Source organism: Odocoileus virginianus, chromosome 32, assembly GCF_023699985.2.
Source record: "Odocoileus virginianus isolate 20LAN1187 ecotype Illinois chromosome 32, Ovbor_1.2, whole genome shotgun sequence".
Taxonomy (NCBI): domain Eukaryota; kingdom Metazoa; phylum Chordata; class Mammalia; order Artiodactyla; family Cervidae; genus Odocoileus; species Odocoileus virginianus.
In genome coordinates this window covers 2,091,940-2,105,793 of record NC_069705.1, presented here as the reverse complement: position 1 = coordinate 2,105,793, position 13,854 = coordinate 2,091,940, and the positions used below count along the sequence as shown (strand labels likewise).

The following is a 13,854-nucleotide window of genomic DNA, read 5'->3' as shown; positions in this document are numbered from 1 at the left end:
CTTGATTTTCTAAATCAGGGAGAATGTGATTTCATCAATCAGCAGCTGGAAGGGGACAGTGCTACAGCAACACGTGTGCACTTCCACGGCGGGGGCTCCTCGGTCACAGCCCAGCGCCAGAGAAAGAACAGAAGCCAGAGAACACACATCACATAAGACATTCAAATCAGGTTGCGTCCATTTAAGGACTTCTAACAAATCCTTCCAAACTGGCAAGCTGTGAAGTCCCAGCCTTCTAAAGCAGCCACTTCACTGTTTACCCCGATTCCTCTGTGGTTCCAAGTAGATTAAACAACTTTCTTCACTTCCTCTCTTGCAACAAGTTACATAACATCTCTATAGAGATATGGAGCGACCGTTAACGGGGTGAAATATCCTGTGTGGAAATCCTAACAAGGCCCTGCTTGAGCAGCTGAAGATCATAACTTCTGGGCTTGTCTGCTTCTTCCACGTACTGGGGTTTATAATTCTCAGGTTCTCACCGTGTGAAGGAACTAATATGCTACTGGAATCCCAGAAGAATACTACCAGAAAGACTGGCAGGGGCGGGAATTAAATATATGCTCATTCTTTGGATGAAAGCTGTTCCAAACATGTGATCACATATTTATAAGCGCAAATGAAAGGACTCTTTGATTTGCTTTTTAATGTTTGTCAGAAGGTCTGGATCCTCCTTCTCCTCTCCAATACCACAATGTCTGTATTCATGTGACTAATTCCGGACTTCACATGACACGAAAGTTAAACCAGAGGACCCTTGATTCTCATGTATCATTGAGTTATGCAAATAACCACAACCATGAGAGGTTGAGCAATTCTTTTAGGGAGAGGATGCCACTGTCTGAATCCAGAGTCTAGGCTGCCTGAAATCCTGTCCTGTAACAGGTGCTGACATCCTGGCACGACCAGCCCCCCAGTGCCCCCAAGATCTCCAAATCTATTCCTGAAGGAAAAACTCTCCAAGGGAAAACTGCGTCTTGGAAAATATATCCCTTAAATTTTACAGAAGTGCTAAGCTTGCGACGAGGCCCATCTTTAGTACTCATATGCTGTGGGTGAGCACAAACTCAAGCTGAAGGGTGGGTTCCCAAATTACCCCTGCCAGCGAGAATGAAACAAGCATTATTTAGGTTCTTCTAGTTTAAAAATATCTTTCCACAGGCATCAGTTTTTGATGCAACTCAAAGCAATGCTGTTCACAGTGGTTAACATCAAGTTTTCCATAAAAATAAAAAAATTGAGCCTCTCCTTTGGGGTTGGTCTGTTCCCACATCTTGGGAGCAGACTATCTCTGCTGTCGGTTTAATAAAAGTTCTGTCTTCTTGAGCTGTCACTGAGCTGAAACTAGTCTGTTGTTTCAAATCCTTGCTATGACAAGACAAGAGGTGAGAAATCCTGCCTGCTTGAGCTATAATTAACCCACCATTCCAAATCTTTGTTATGATGATACAAGAACCAAGGGGGGTAAATAAACCAACCTGACAAAAGCCTTAAAAAAAAATTGAAACTCCTTAGCTTTGTGAACAAAACGTAGGACAATTCCAGTCTCTAGAACTGAAATAAGTTCATACAATCATACTAAGTAGAGTGACTTTCTCAGGCCACAGGTTCAAAACTGTACAGTCTGTCATTCAAGATACAACCCATTCAATAAACAGAAACAAGAATCTTATAAGATGGGAGAGGAAGTGAGCAATGTCAGAGCTGTGATTTCTTTTTTAGTTCCTTAAAGTCAAAGTGAAGGTTGCTCAGTCATGCCGACTCTTTGCGACCCCATGGACTATATGGTCCATGGAATTCTCCAGGCCAGAATACTGGAGTGGGGAGCCTCTCCCTTCTCTAGGGGATCTTCCCGACCCAGGGATCAAACCCAGGTCTCCCGCATTGCAGGTGGATTCTTTACCAGCTGAGCCACAAGGGAAGCCCAAGAATACTGGAGTGGGGAGCCTCTGCCTTCTCCAGGGGATCTTCCTGACCCAGGGATCAAAGCCAGGTCTCCCGCATTGCAGGTGGATTCTTTACCAGCTGAGCCACAATGGAAGCCCAAGAATACTGGAGTGGGTAGCCTATCCCTTCTCCAGGGGATCTTCCCGACCCAGGAATCAAACCGGGGTCTCCTGTGTTACAGGCAGATTCTTTACCAACTGAGCTATCAAGGAAGCCCTTTTAGCTCCTTAACTGAGGCTGAAAACCATGGAAACAAAACTACAAAGACACTTTATAAGGTCCATGGATGAACCTCCTCACATTCACGCACCTGAAACGTGTCCACTACCCTGTGGAGGAACTCAATGACAAACAGAGGCGGCACCTCCGTCTGGATCACAGCCACGAAAAAGATCTTGTGACGGTAAACACTTAAGAGATAGTGATGCGGGGTGGGGATAACCGGAGGGACATTTTCAGCCTCTGTCGCTCGCTCTTGTGCCTCGAAAAAGTAATCGCAAACAGAACGGCTGACCACACTCTTCCAGTGTTTCTCCAGGAAAATATCTCCAGAGGAGTTGATCAAGAAAAGACTGTGAATCATGGTGGAGGCCGTCAGTGAGCGAGGAGAGTCTTTTCCAGTCTGAAAGCCTCTGCAAATGCTCAGCTCTGAAAAATAAGAGAAGGTATGGTCAGTTGCAGTCAACCAAAGCCCCCTCCGCATCGGTCCAGCAGCCCAAGCTTTCCTGCCCATCTTTTAAGACTAGATTCAATCTTCCACCACTGCAGGAGCCAGAAGTGTCCCTCCCTAGGATGCCCAAGGGTAATTAACAGCCATCTCATTTGTCAGTTGATTATATACTGTACAGTTATCTTTAATACTGTCTGAATCATATTCATTTAAAAATCGACTTAATTTTTGAGTGTCTACTTTCTCAAGCGAACTGGGAGCTCCTGGAGAAAAAGAGACCTTGCCTCATGTTTCTGCTGCCTCCTTGCACAACGTTGTCTTCTTGTATACAAAAAGGCTTCAAAGAACACGGAGGTGCCCTGTATGTGGCGACAACTCACATATAAGAAATGGTTACGTTTGCATCATCATATTTGGTAGCCACTGGCCAAACGGGGCCATTGAGCATTTGAAATGTGGCTGGTCCAAACTGAGATGTGAATAGAAGACATGCAGCAGATTTTGAAGGCTTTCTATGGAAAAGCATTGTGTTTAAAGACTGACTCACTGAGACAATAAACTTAGGGTTGCCGGCGGGAACAGGTAGGGGGAAGAACAGGGAGTTTGGGATGGACATGTACACACTGCTATATTTAAAACGGGTAACAAGGACCTACTGTACAGTACATGGAACTCTGCTCAATGTTATGTGGCAGCCTGGTTGGGAAGGGAGTTTGGGGGAGAATGGAAACATGTGAAACTGTCACAACACTGTTAACTAGCTACACCCAATACAAAATAAAAAATTTTTTAAATTCAAGGCTGTTTACCAATAATTTAACATCAATTAATTAAATCAATTATTAATATTAACTTATTGATTTATTTAATATTGATGCTTTAGATATACTGGATAAATACAAGATATAACATTCTAATGTGGTTAGTAGAACATGTAACATTACATAGTATGTGGGTCACTGCCTGTTTCTACTGGACAGCTCTGATCCACGGAATGGAGCTGTCACTGTGGTCTTTATTTACTCGGTCAGACCCCATTCTCTTAAGTCCTTGTTATGCACACGGTTCTATATTAGATGCCTTTAAAATAAAAAAAAAATCCCTCTAGGGGATCCCCCAGGTCCCTCAGGCGGCGGCATCTCTAATGCCAGTCCCCGGAACAAGGCGGCCGCGCTGGACCCCAGCTGGTCCAGGTGGTCAAACGGCAAAGGCCTGCTGTTAACCAAGAGCCCCGCAGGGCGAGCTTAATCCCTCTGCCCGCGACCAGCCGGCGAGAGGGAGGGGGCGGCGGAAAGCCAGGCTGTGGGGGCGCAGAGGCGGCTGGCCAAAGCGGGTTATTTTCGCTTGGGAGGATGGAGGCCGCTTGGAGCCGGGTGTCCACCGGCTGCACGATCCGAGATTGAGAAGGGTCGCCAGTCCGCGCACCTGCGTCGTCATGGCAACAGGGTTCCTCCTCCGACCCCTCCGGCCAGAGTGGCCACCTCCCCAGCCCGGGACTCGGCCCCTCGCCTCTCCCCGCGGCATCATACAGCTCCGAGGGTCGCTCCGGCCGCATCCCGTGACCCCACGCCCCCGCCGCGCGCCCAGCCCCACCCCGGCCCGGGCGGTCCGCGCTCCTTACCCCGCTCGCTCTTCGCGGAGCCCACCTTGCGGCCGCGCGGACAGGCCCCGCCTCCCCACGCCCGCTACCCAGGTCCGGAGGCCGCCGATTGGGCCTCGTCCTCCGCTCTGATTGACCGCGGGCCGCCGCGCGCCCTGTTCTCGGGCTCGAGCTCCCGATTCGCCCTGGCTCAGGCCCCGGTTACCTCTGATTGGTGCAGCTCCGGGTCTCTGAGTCCTGATTGGCTGTCGCGAACCGCCTGCCGCCCTCCTGGCTCCTCTTGATCACCCAGTCACAAAAGGCCCCGGCGCGCTGCGAAGCCACCTGCGTAACCGAGGGATACGCCAGGAAAAGGATGCGGAGAAAGTGTGACTTCCAGGGCACGATGTACGGAACAGCATATCATAGATGATGAGCCGTGAGCTGCAGTAACTGCTCTCTACCTAGCAGTAACTGCTGTCCGTTAAACAAGTGCGTTTAAAAAGAGACGCGGTGCCGTTTCACTTACGTACCTTGAGTAGAGGAAATGTGGTTGGTTGTGCAGCGCCGAGTCCAGAGCTCTGGAGCTGAATCCAAAAGGCCTCTTCCAGCCCTAGTTGGACCGCCACCTGCTCGACCTTGGGCAAGGCCCTTCACCTTTCAGAGTCCCAGTTCCCAGATCTGAAAATGAGAGGGTTGGGCAGTTATTTCTCCAAATTGCACTGGATCGCTGACGATTTAAGTTTGGCTTACCCAGAAAAACATGCGATAGAAGTCAAAAGATTCAAGATCTGTTAAACGAAAACTTACTTGTTACGCGGGATGGGATGTGGAAAGGGTTTGCGGTGGCGCCTGAACATTGGATATATTCAATAAGATGGTCAGCTGTGGTGATGACGGTTGTGACCTGAACGAGGAGGCCGTTCCCTGCCTGTGCTTTGGTCTCCACTTTGAGTGGCAGCTTCTGACGCGGGACGATGATAAATATTTATTGAAGGTGACGTGGGTTGTTCTTTGCCATACTTGCTAAGGGCAGATATTTGGCTAATTTTGAGCTAAACAGGAGAGACAATCCCAACTCAGAATGGCTGCATGATACGGAATCCTATTAGGTTTGGGATCTGCTGCCAGACTGCCTGGATTTGAATCCTGCTCCAACACTTATCAGCTATGTCCTTGAGAAGGTAGCTTAACTTCTCCAAACTTCAACTTCCTTACTTCTCAAATAAAGACAGTAATAGCACCTACTTACGTAGGTTGTTGTGGGGATTAAATTAGAAAAGTGTTAGCAATGGTTACTAGCTAGGAAGCCGTTACACACAGTTGTTAAGCAGTGTGTGTGTTTAATGTGCAGAGATGCTGTCACCGCTGCAGGTGTATTTTACTCTTTCACTGAACTAATGTTTACTAAGAGCCTCCCTTGTACCAAGCCCCATGCCTGGGATGGTGCAATGAGTAACATCACAGGCCAAGTCTCTTGTCAGAGAGCCTAGCTGGAAAAACAAAAGAGAAGCAATTACAAAAGGCTGTGGGACTTCCCTGCTGGTCCAGTGGTTAAGAATCTGCCATGCAATGCAGGGGACGCGGGTTTGATCCCTGAGAACAAGGATCCCACATGCCACAGAGCAATTAAGCCCTCAAGAAGCAACTAATGACGCATGCTCCTGAGCCTGTAAACCACAACTAAAGAGCCAGTGTGATGATGTCATGTGCTGCAACTAAGATCCAATACAGCCAAATAAATAGATATTGAAAAACAAATGAAAGATTTAAACAAATGAAAAAAAAAAAACACGGTGTGATGAGCAAGGAGCACGTGGGAGCAGGCATTGCTGGTGGAGGAGTCGACTTAGAGCCAGGGAAGTCCATCTAAACTAACACTTGAAAAATAAATACTGACGGATTCCATCGAGGTGGAAGAGCAGAGAAGAGTACATGTGGAAAGCTCTAGACACAAGAGAGTTAACTAGCTGACTTGGAATGGGATAAAGTGCAGATTTTTTTTTTTCTTAAATGAGATTAGTGGGTAAGTAAGAGCCAAGTGGTTGTGAGTTTTATAATAATTGTTTGCTTTTATTTAGTTTATTGAAGTACAGTTGATTTACAGTGTTGTGTAAATCCCCTCTGGACAGCAAAATGATTCAGTTATACATATATAGCTTGGAGAAGGAAATGGCAACCCACTCCAGTATTCTTGCCTGGAGAATCACATAGACAGAGGAGCCTGGCGACTGCAGTCCATGGGGTCGTACAGAGTCAGATGCGACTGAAGCAACTTCGCAACATACATATATAGACATTCATTTTCACAGTCGTTTCCATTATGGTTCATCACAGAATATTGAGTATAGTTCCCTGTTCCATATAGTAGGACCTTGTTATCTACCTATTCTGTAGAGAATAGTTTGCGTGTCATAATTGTTAAGTTTTAAAACATTGCACCTTTAGTAGCCATCCAAGTGGAGATGTTGGAAAGAATAAATGAGTTTCAGGTCTGGGAGAGAGGTCTGAGCTGGAGACATAAATTTGGAGTTGTCAGGATGTGGATAGTCGGTCATGGGACCATTGAGATGACTCGGAGTGAGCACAGAGAGAGGAGAGGCCCAGAGTCAGGGGACTCCGAAGTTAAGGGCTCATGGAGGAGAGGAAGACCCAGGTTCCTCTGATCCTCCCAACTACCCTAAGATGAATCATGGCTCTGATCCCCTTTCTACAGCTGAGAAAGCTTCAGGGAGCGTGTAAGTGACTTGCTGAAAGTCATGTAAGGAGATGAGTTGCAGAGCTGGGATTCAAACGCACAGGGAGGTCTAGGCCATGTGCCTCAAGGTGCCCGCCTCCTGTCTCTCTCAGGAGCCGGAGAGCCCACTGTGGGGGGTTAGGTGGGAGAGTGAAAGGCCTTCGACTTTCATTTCAGAGATACCGTGCTTACAGATGAATTTAGGCAAGGCCGAGCTTGGGGGAGGGAGGTCACTTAGACACTGCAGGAATCCACAGGAGAGATATTTGTGACTGCAGCCGTGGTGGGGAGGTGGAGAAGTGAGCAAATCCCAGTGACAGCTAGAAGGACAGAGATCCTGGTTGAAACTAACTGGGAGTGAGTAGTGGACAGTAGGCATCAAAGATGATTCATAGGTTTCTGATCTGGGCAGCCATGCTGATGGAAGTGTCATTAGTTGAGATGGGGAATCCTTGCAAGAAAGGCACCCTGAGGGCAGGAACAGTTGGTGTGAATTCAGTCATAGTGATGCCCAGGGTCACAAATAAGCCAACACTAAATATTTGTTGAGTCAAATCAAACAACGCAGACTTCGGATGCTTGCATAATACATTCCAATGGTTTTAAGAGAGACCACAGGAAATCCTAGGCAAATAGTGAATCTATTTCATGATTTTAAAAAAAAATCTCCAGGAAAAGATTTTCTAAAGCTGCCACTGATTAACCATTCTAGTGTTTAACGGCTCTCACTGCTGAGAAATTTTCTATGAATACCATAAAAACCAATGCCAACCCTCCTACACTGTTGGTGAGAATGTAAATTGATACAACCATTATGGAGATACAACCATTATGGAGAACAGTATGTAGGTTCCTTAAAAAAACTAAATATAGAACTACCGTATGATCCAGCAATCCTATACTCAGAGAAAAAGCATAATTCAAAAAGATACATGCACCCTAATGTTCATTGCAGCACAGTTTACAATGGCTAAGATATGGAAGCAACCTAAATGTCCATCAACAGATGAATAAAGATGTCGCACATATATACAATGGAATATTACTCGGCCATTAAAAAGAATGAAATAATGCTGTTTGCAGCAACAGGAATGGATCTAGAGATTATTGTACTAAATGGAGTAAGTCAAAGACAAATATCAGGTGATATCACTTATATGTGGAATATAATTTTAAAAGATACAAATGAATTTATTTAGAAAACAGAAATAGACTCACAGATCTTGAAATCAAACTTACGGTTTCCAAAGGCAGAATGTGAGTGGAAGCGATAAATTAGGTGACTGGGAATGACATACAGATCACTTCAGTTCAGTCGCTCAGTCATGTCCGAGTCTTTGCAACCCCATGGACTGCAGGATGCCAGGATTCCCTGTCCATCACCAGCTCCTGTAGCTTGCTCACATTCATGTCCATTGAGTCAGTGATGCCATACAACCATCTCTCACCCTCTGTTGTCCCCTTCTCCTCCTGCCTTCAGTCTTTCCCAGCATCAGGGTTTTTCCCAATGAGTCAGTTCTTTGCATCAGGTGGCCAAAGTATTGGAGTTTGGAGCTTCAGTATCAGTTCTTCCAAAGCATATTCAGGACTGATTTTCTTTAGGATGGACTGGTTTGATCTCCTTGCAGTCCAAGGGACTCTCAAGAGTCTTCTCCAACACTGCAGTTCAAAAGCATCAACTCTTCAATGCTTAGCTTTCTTTATGGTCCAACTCTCACATCCATACATGACTACTGGAAAAACCATAGCTTTGACTAGATGAACCTTTGTCAGCAAAGTATTGTCTCTGCTTTTTATTTTATTTTTTTTTCAAATCAAGAGTTTTTATTGTCTCTTTAAAATATCACAACTGAGTCCATAGAACCATCTGCTATCTTGTTTCTGCAGCAGGATCACTGAGATCTTATTCATCAGCCTGCTGAACTGTTCCTTTTTCAGAAACATAGATACCATCCAAAAATTTTCTGATATCCTTGTTATTAACTGTGGTGGCTTGCTGAATCAAAACAGCTGAATTTGACACAAGTTCAATGTCATTTCCTTCAAGAATCAACTCATGTTTCTGGGCTTGAGATACTGAACAGGCAACCCCTGGCCTCATTCGAACCCTGCATATGTATTTTTCACCCCCAAAATTTCGGATTTCCACAAGAGAACCATTCTCTTGAATAACAACGTTGATGGGGAAGTGGGCATACACCGACCTCATCTTGTAATGGAAGCCCAGTGTAACACCCTTGATCATGTTCTGTATGTGACTACAGATTGTGCTAACAGTGGCCAGTTCCTTTCTGTTTCCCTGCCATTTGTCAACACGGAGCCTCTTCTTTTTCTTTCCAAGGAGACTGAGGTCTACATTGATGTGATTGAAGTCCCTCTGCAGGGTGCCTCTGGGGCCCTTCACGATAACTGTCCATCCCTTCAAGGTAATGTCGACATTTTCTGGGATGTCAACAGTCTGATTGCTGAGAATGGTCTTCCGTCTCGCAGTAGATGCGGCAAAGAGCTTGTCCCTGCTTTTTAATATGATGTCTAGGTTGGACATAGATTTTCTTCCAAGGAGCAAGAGTCTTTGAATTTCATGGCTGCAGTAACCATCTGCAGTGATTTTGGAGCCCAAGAAAATAAAGTCTGTCACTGTTTTCATTGTTTCCCCCATCTATTTGCCTTGAAGTGATGGGACCGGATGCCATGATCTTTGTTTTTTGAATGTTGAGCTTGAGGCCAGCTTTTTCACTCTCCTCTTTCATTTGCATCAAGAGGCACTTACTCTTTGCTTTATGCCATAAGAGTTTCCCTGGTAGCTCAGTTGGTAAAGAATCCGCTTGCAATGCAGTTTAATTCCTGGGTTGGGAAGATCCCACTCCAGTATTCTTGGGCTTCCCCTGTGGCTCAGCTGGTAAAGAATCCACCTGCAGTGCGGGAGACCTGTATCTGATCCCTGGGTTGGGAAGATCCCCTGGAGAAGGGAAAGGCTACCCACTCCAGTATTCTGGCCTGGAGAATTCCATGGACTGTATAGTCCATGGGGTCGCAAAGAATCAGACACAACTGAGAGATTTTCACTTTTCTGCTATAAGGGTAGTGTCATCTGCCTATCTGAGGTTACTGATATTTCTCCTGGAAATCATGATTCCAGCATGTGCTTCATCCAGCCCAGTGTTTCTCATTATGTACTCCACATAAAAGTTAGATAAGCAGAGTGACAGTATACAGCCTTTCCCAATTTGGAACCAGTCTGTTTTTCCATGTCAGTTCTAACTATTGCTTCTTGACCTGCATACAGATTTCTCAGGAGACAGATAAGGTGGTCTGGTGTTCCCATCTCTTTAAGGATTTTCCATAGTTTGTTGTGATCCATATAGTCAAAGGCTTTCGCGTAGTCAATAAAGCAGAAATAGATGTTTTTCTGGAACTCTCTTGCTTTTTCGATGATCCAACAGATGTTGGCAATTTGAACTCTGGTTCCTCTGCCTTTTCTAAATCCAGCTTGAACATCTGGGATTTCTTGGTTCACATACTGTTGAAGCCTCACTTGAAGAATTTTGAGCATTATTTTGCTAGTGTGTGAGATGAGTGCAATCAGGCGGTAGTTTGAACATTCTTTGGCATTGCCTTTCTTTGGGACTGGAATGAAAACTGACCTTTTCCAGTCCTGTGGCCACTGATGAGTTTTCCAAATTTGCTGGCATATTGGTGGTGGCACGTGTGGATGGTAGGAGGAAGAGACAAGTGTCAGGGCAAGTACAACTCTGCCATCTTGTGAACCATATCCTAACATACACATACTACTGTATATAAAATAGATAATTGATAGTGAAGGTCACTCATTGATGTCCGACTCTGCGACTCCATGGACTATACAGTCCATGGAATTCTCCAGACCAGAATACTGGAGTGGGTAGCCTTTCCCTTCTCCAAGGGATCTTTCCGAACCAGGAAGTGAACCAGGGTCTCTTGCACTGCAGATGGATTCTGTACCAACTGAGCTCTCAGATAAGCCCAGATAACGGATAAGAACTTACTGTGCAACACAGGGAAATCTACTCAGCACTCTGTAATGACCCATGTGGGGAAAAGACTGAAAAAAATGGATTCAGGGACTTCCCTGGTGGTCCAGTAGTCAGGAGTCTGCCTCGAAATGCAGAGGATGTGAGTTTGATCCCTGGTTGGGGAACTGAGCCTGCATGCTGCAACTAAGCCCTGATGCAGCCAAATAGATAAATGATTTTTTGGAAAAAAGAATGGACTCACTTTGTTGTATACCTGAAATGAACAGAACATTGTAAATCAATTATACTCCAATAAATTTTTTAATAACAATAAAGTGAAGTTGAAAAAAGTCAGTCCCAGCTGTCAGGGCTCTCTGGGAGTGATTAGTTAACTAATTTTTAAGATCTCAAAGGCCTTGTTTACAGAAAAAGACGTTTGTACGTGCCCTGGCACTCATCTCTTCCTCCTCCCGTCCACACGTGACACCTCTGTGATCAAATAGCGTTTCACAGCTCTGACCTGTAACCTACAAGGCTTGTGACACTCAGCTGTGCATCGGGTATGAATCTTTTCCCCATCACTGAACTGTAGACTCTTTGAGAACCACAAGGTATATATCTCAATGCTTTATGTACATGCATTCACCTAAGACCCCCAAAGTTATGGAGGGTCTACTACCGCCTAGACACTAAGGGTGCAAAGACAATTAAAGGATGGTTTCTTGGACCTTACAATCAAGTATGGGCAAATACTCCAAAGAAAAGACCAGCTCCCTTTAAAAAAAGAACGAATCAAAACCAGCTTCTTTAAGGCTGGCTGTGGAAGGAGCCCGTCTTGTGGAGAGGAGAGCTTGAGCCGGACACCCCTGCTCTGGAACAAAAGGCCCATTTCTGCCTTAAGGAGCTCCGACTGCTGGCTGTTGTCCCCACCATGCTGCGCTTGGGAGGCTCCGTGTCCCTGGCTCCTCAGGGTAGACACTGGTTTTTGTTTAATTTCCCACAGCAGAGCTGAGACCAGGTGGACACAGAGAAAGCTCACTTAAAGACTTGGGGATAATAGGGACTTGCCTGGTGGTCCAGTGGCTAAGATTCTGTGCTCCCAGTGCAGGGGGCCCAGGTTTGATCCCTGGGCAGGGAAGTAGATCCCGCTTGCCCCAACTAAGAGTTCGAATGCCGCAACTGAAGATCTCACATGCTGCAACTAAAATAAAAAGATCCCACTGTCACAGCTAAGACCCGGTGCAGCTAAATAAATAAAAATTAAGACTTGGGAAGGATAAGGGGAAATGGGCAGAGAGAGTAACAGGCCACATCACATCTTGTGATGTCATCAGGGTGTCTCAAGATGTGCACCTCTTGCAGGGGGCAGAGGCTCTCTGTCACTCCTCGTATTCAGAAGCCCCAGCAAAGCCCTCTCCCGTTCCTGAAACCCAAACCCTGCGTGTCAAGAAGACAGCAAGCAGCATCCCTCTCGCAGCAGCCCCAGGCAGGCCCACTCATTCCCCTCCCCAGGGGCAAGGAATCGTGGCACCAGAAAATGCCTTCCCTACATAACTACCCCCAGAACACCCATCCGTGAGGCCACAGTCACACCTCTGGGGCCTGGGCATCCTATGGCTTGTTAGAGCCCTTCCTCTGCTCTCTGCCTACCCTTGGTCTAGATGATGTTGTAAGTGTAAGTCAACTTTGAATGATACACTTTTTTTTTTGAGATTTATTTTCCTTTTATTGATGTGGACCACTTTTTAAGTCTTTATTGAAATTTATTACAGTATTGTTGCTGTTTTATGTTTTGGTTTTTTGGCCACGAGGCATGTGGGATCTTATCTTCCCGACCGGGGATTGAACCTGCAACCCCTGCCCTGGGAAGCAAAATCTCAACCACTGGACCACCAGGGAAGTCTCTGAATGATGCACTCTTAAATTTTTTTTTTTTTTTTTTTTAAATTTTTGGCTGCCCTGGGTCTTTGCTGCTGCACCTGGGCTTTCTCAAGGTGCAACGAGTTGGGGCGGGGTGGGGGGCGGTGCTACTCACTAGTTGCAGTGACCAGCATTCTTGCCTGGAGAATCTCGTGGACAGAGGAGCCCAGCAGGCTACAGTCCATAGGGTCACAAAGAGTCGGACACAACTGCAGCGATCCAGCACGCACACATGGGCTTCTCGTTGGAGTGGCTTCTCTTGTTGAAGAGCATGGGTTCTAGGGCTTGGGGTCAGTAGTTGTGGCTCACAGGCTTAGTTGCCCCTTGGCATGTGGAATCTTCCCAGATCAGGGATCCAACCCATGTCCCCGCATTAGGAGGTGGATTCTCAACCACTGGACCACCAGGGAAGTCCTGAATGACATATGCTTGCTTGACTGTAGGTACAGACAGACTTTCAGACACACATATCCCATTGCCCACTTGACTTCTCCACTTAGGGGCTGGCCTCACAGACATCTTACTAGGGCAAAAAGGAACTCTGGAGTTTCCCTCCCATATCTGTTCCTTCCTGCAGCTCTACTTCACCTCCTGTTTTCATCATCTTAGTAAATGACATCAGTGTCCATTCAACTACTCAAACCAATATACACGAATTCCCCTTAATTCTTCCATTACCCTCATCCTCATTGGACCAGAAGCAAGCCACAAAGATTCTATCTCTAAAGTATATCAGGAATCCATTTTCTCTCCACCCTCGTCCAGGCCGCCATGGACTGGATGACTCTAAACCCCCTCCAGACTGTTCCACACTCATCTCTTTAATCCATGTTTTTATGTAGCAGCAAAAGTGAGATCTTCAAACTGCAAATAATTACTTGCATCTCAGATCCCTTCAATGCTTCCCTGCTGCTGCTGCTGCTAAGTCCCTTCAGTTGTGTCTAACTCTGTGACCCCATAGACGGCAGCCCACCAGGCTCCTCTGTCCACAGGATTCACTAGGGAAGAA

The 13,854-nt window shown here is 46.1% G+C and overlaps 1 protein-coding gene and 1 pseudogene across 5 annotated transcripts in view; both read right to left on the bottom strand.

Annotated features, from left to right (window-relative positions):
* The window catches only part of AP3M2 (adaptor related protein complex 3 subunit mu 2), a 33,583-nt gene extending 29,212 nt beyond the window's left edge, over positions 1-4,371 (bottom strand). For 4 of the 5 annotated variants that reach the window (XM_070459738.1, XM_070459741.1, XM_070459739.1 and 1 more), the window contains exons 1-2: positions 4,043-4,140; positions 2,258-2,595 (exon numbers count right to left, since the gene is read on the bottom strand). In XM_070459738.1, coding sequence (XP_070315839.1) covers positions 2,258-2,530 — 273 coding nt within the window. In that variant the 5' untranslated portion in view covers positions 2,531-2,595; positions 4,043-4,140. Of the gene's footprint in view, positions 1-2,257; positions 2,596-4,042; positions 4,141-4,238 lie in introns of those variants that run through there. The other variant, XM_070459742.1, reaches the window with a different exon arrangement.
* A 4,357-nt stretch (positions 4,372-8,728) lies between these two features.
* LOC139032554 (large ribosomal subunit protein uL6 pseudogene) lies at positions 8,729-9,478 on the bottom strand (annotated as a pseudogene).
* Between the last annotated feature and the right edge of the window lie 4,376 nt (positions 9,479-13,854).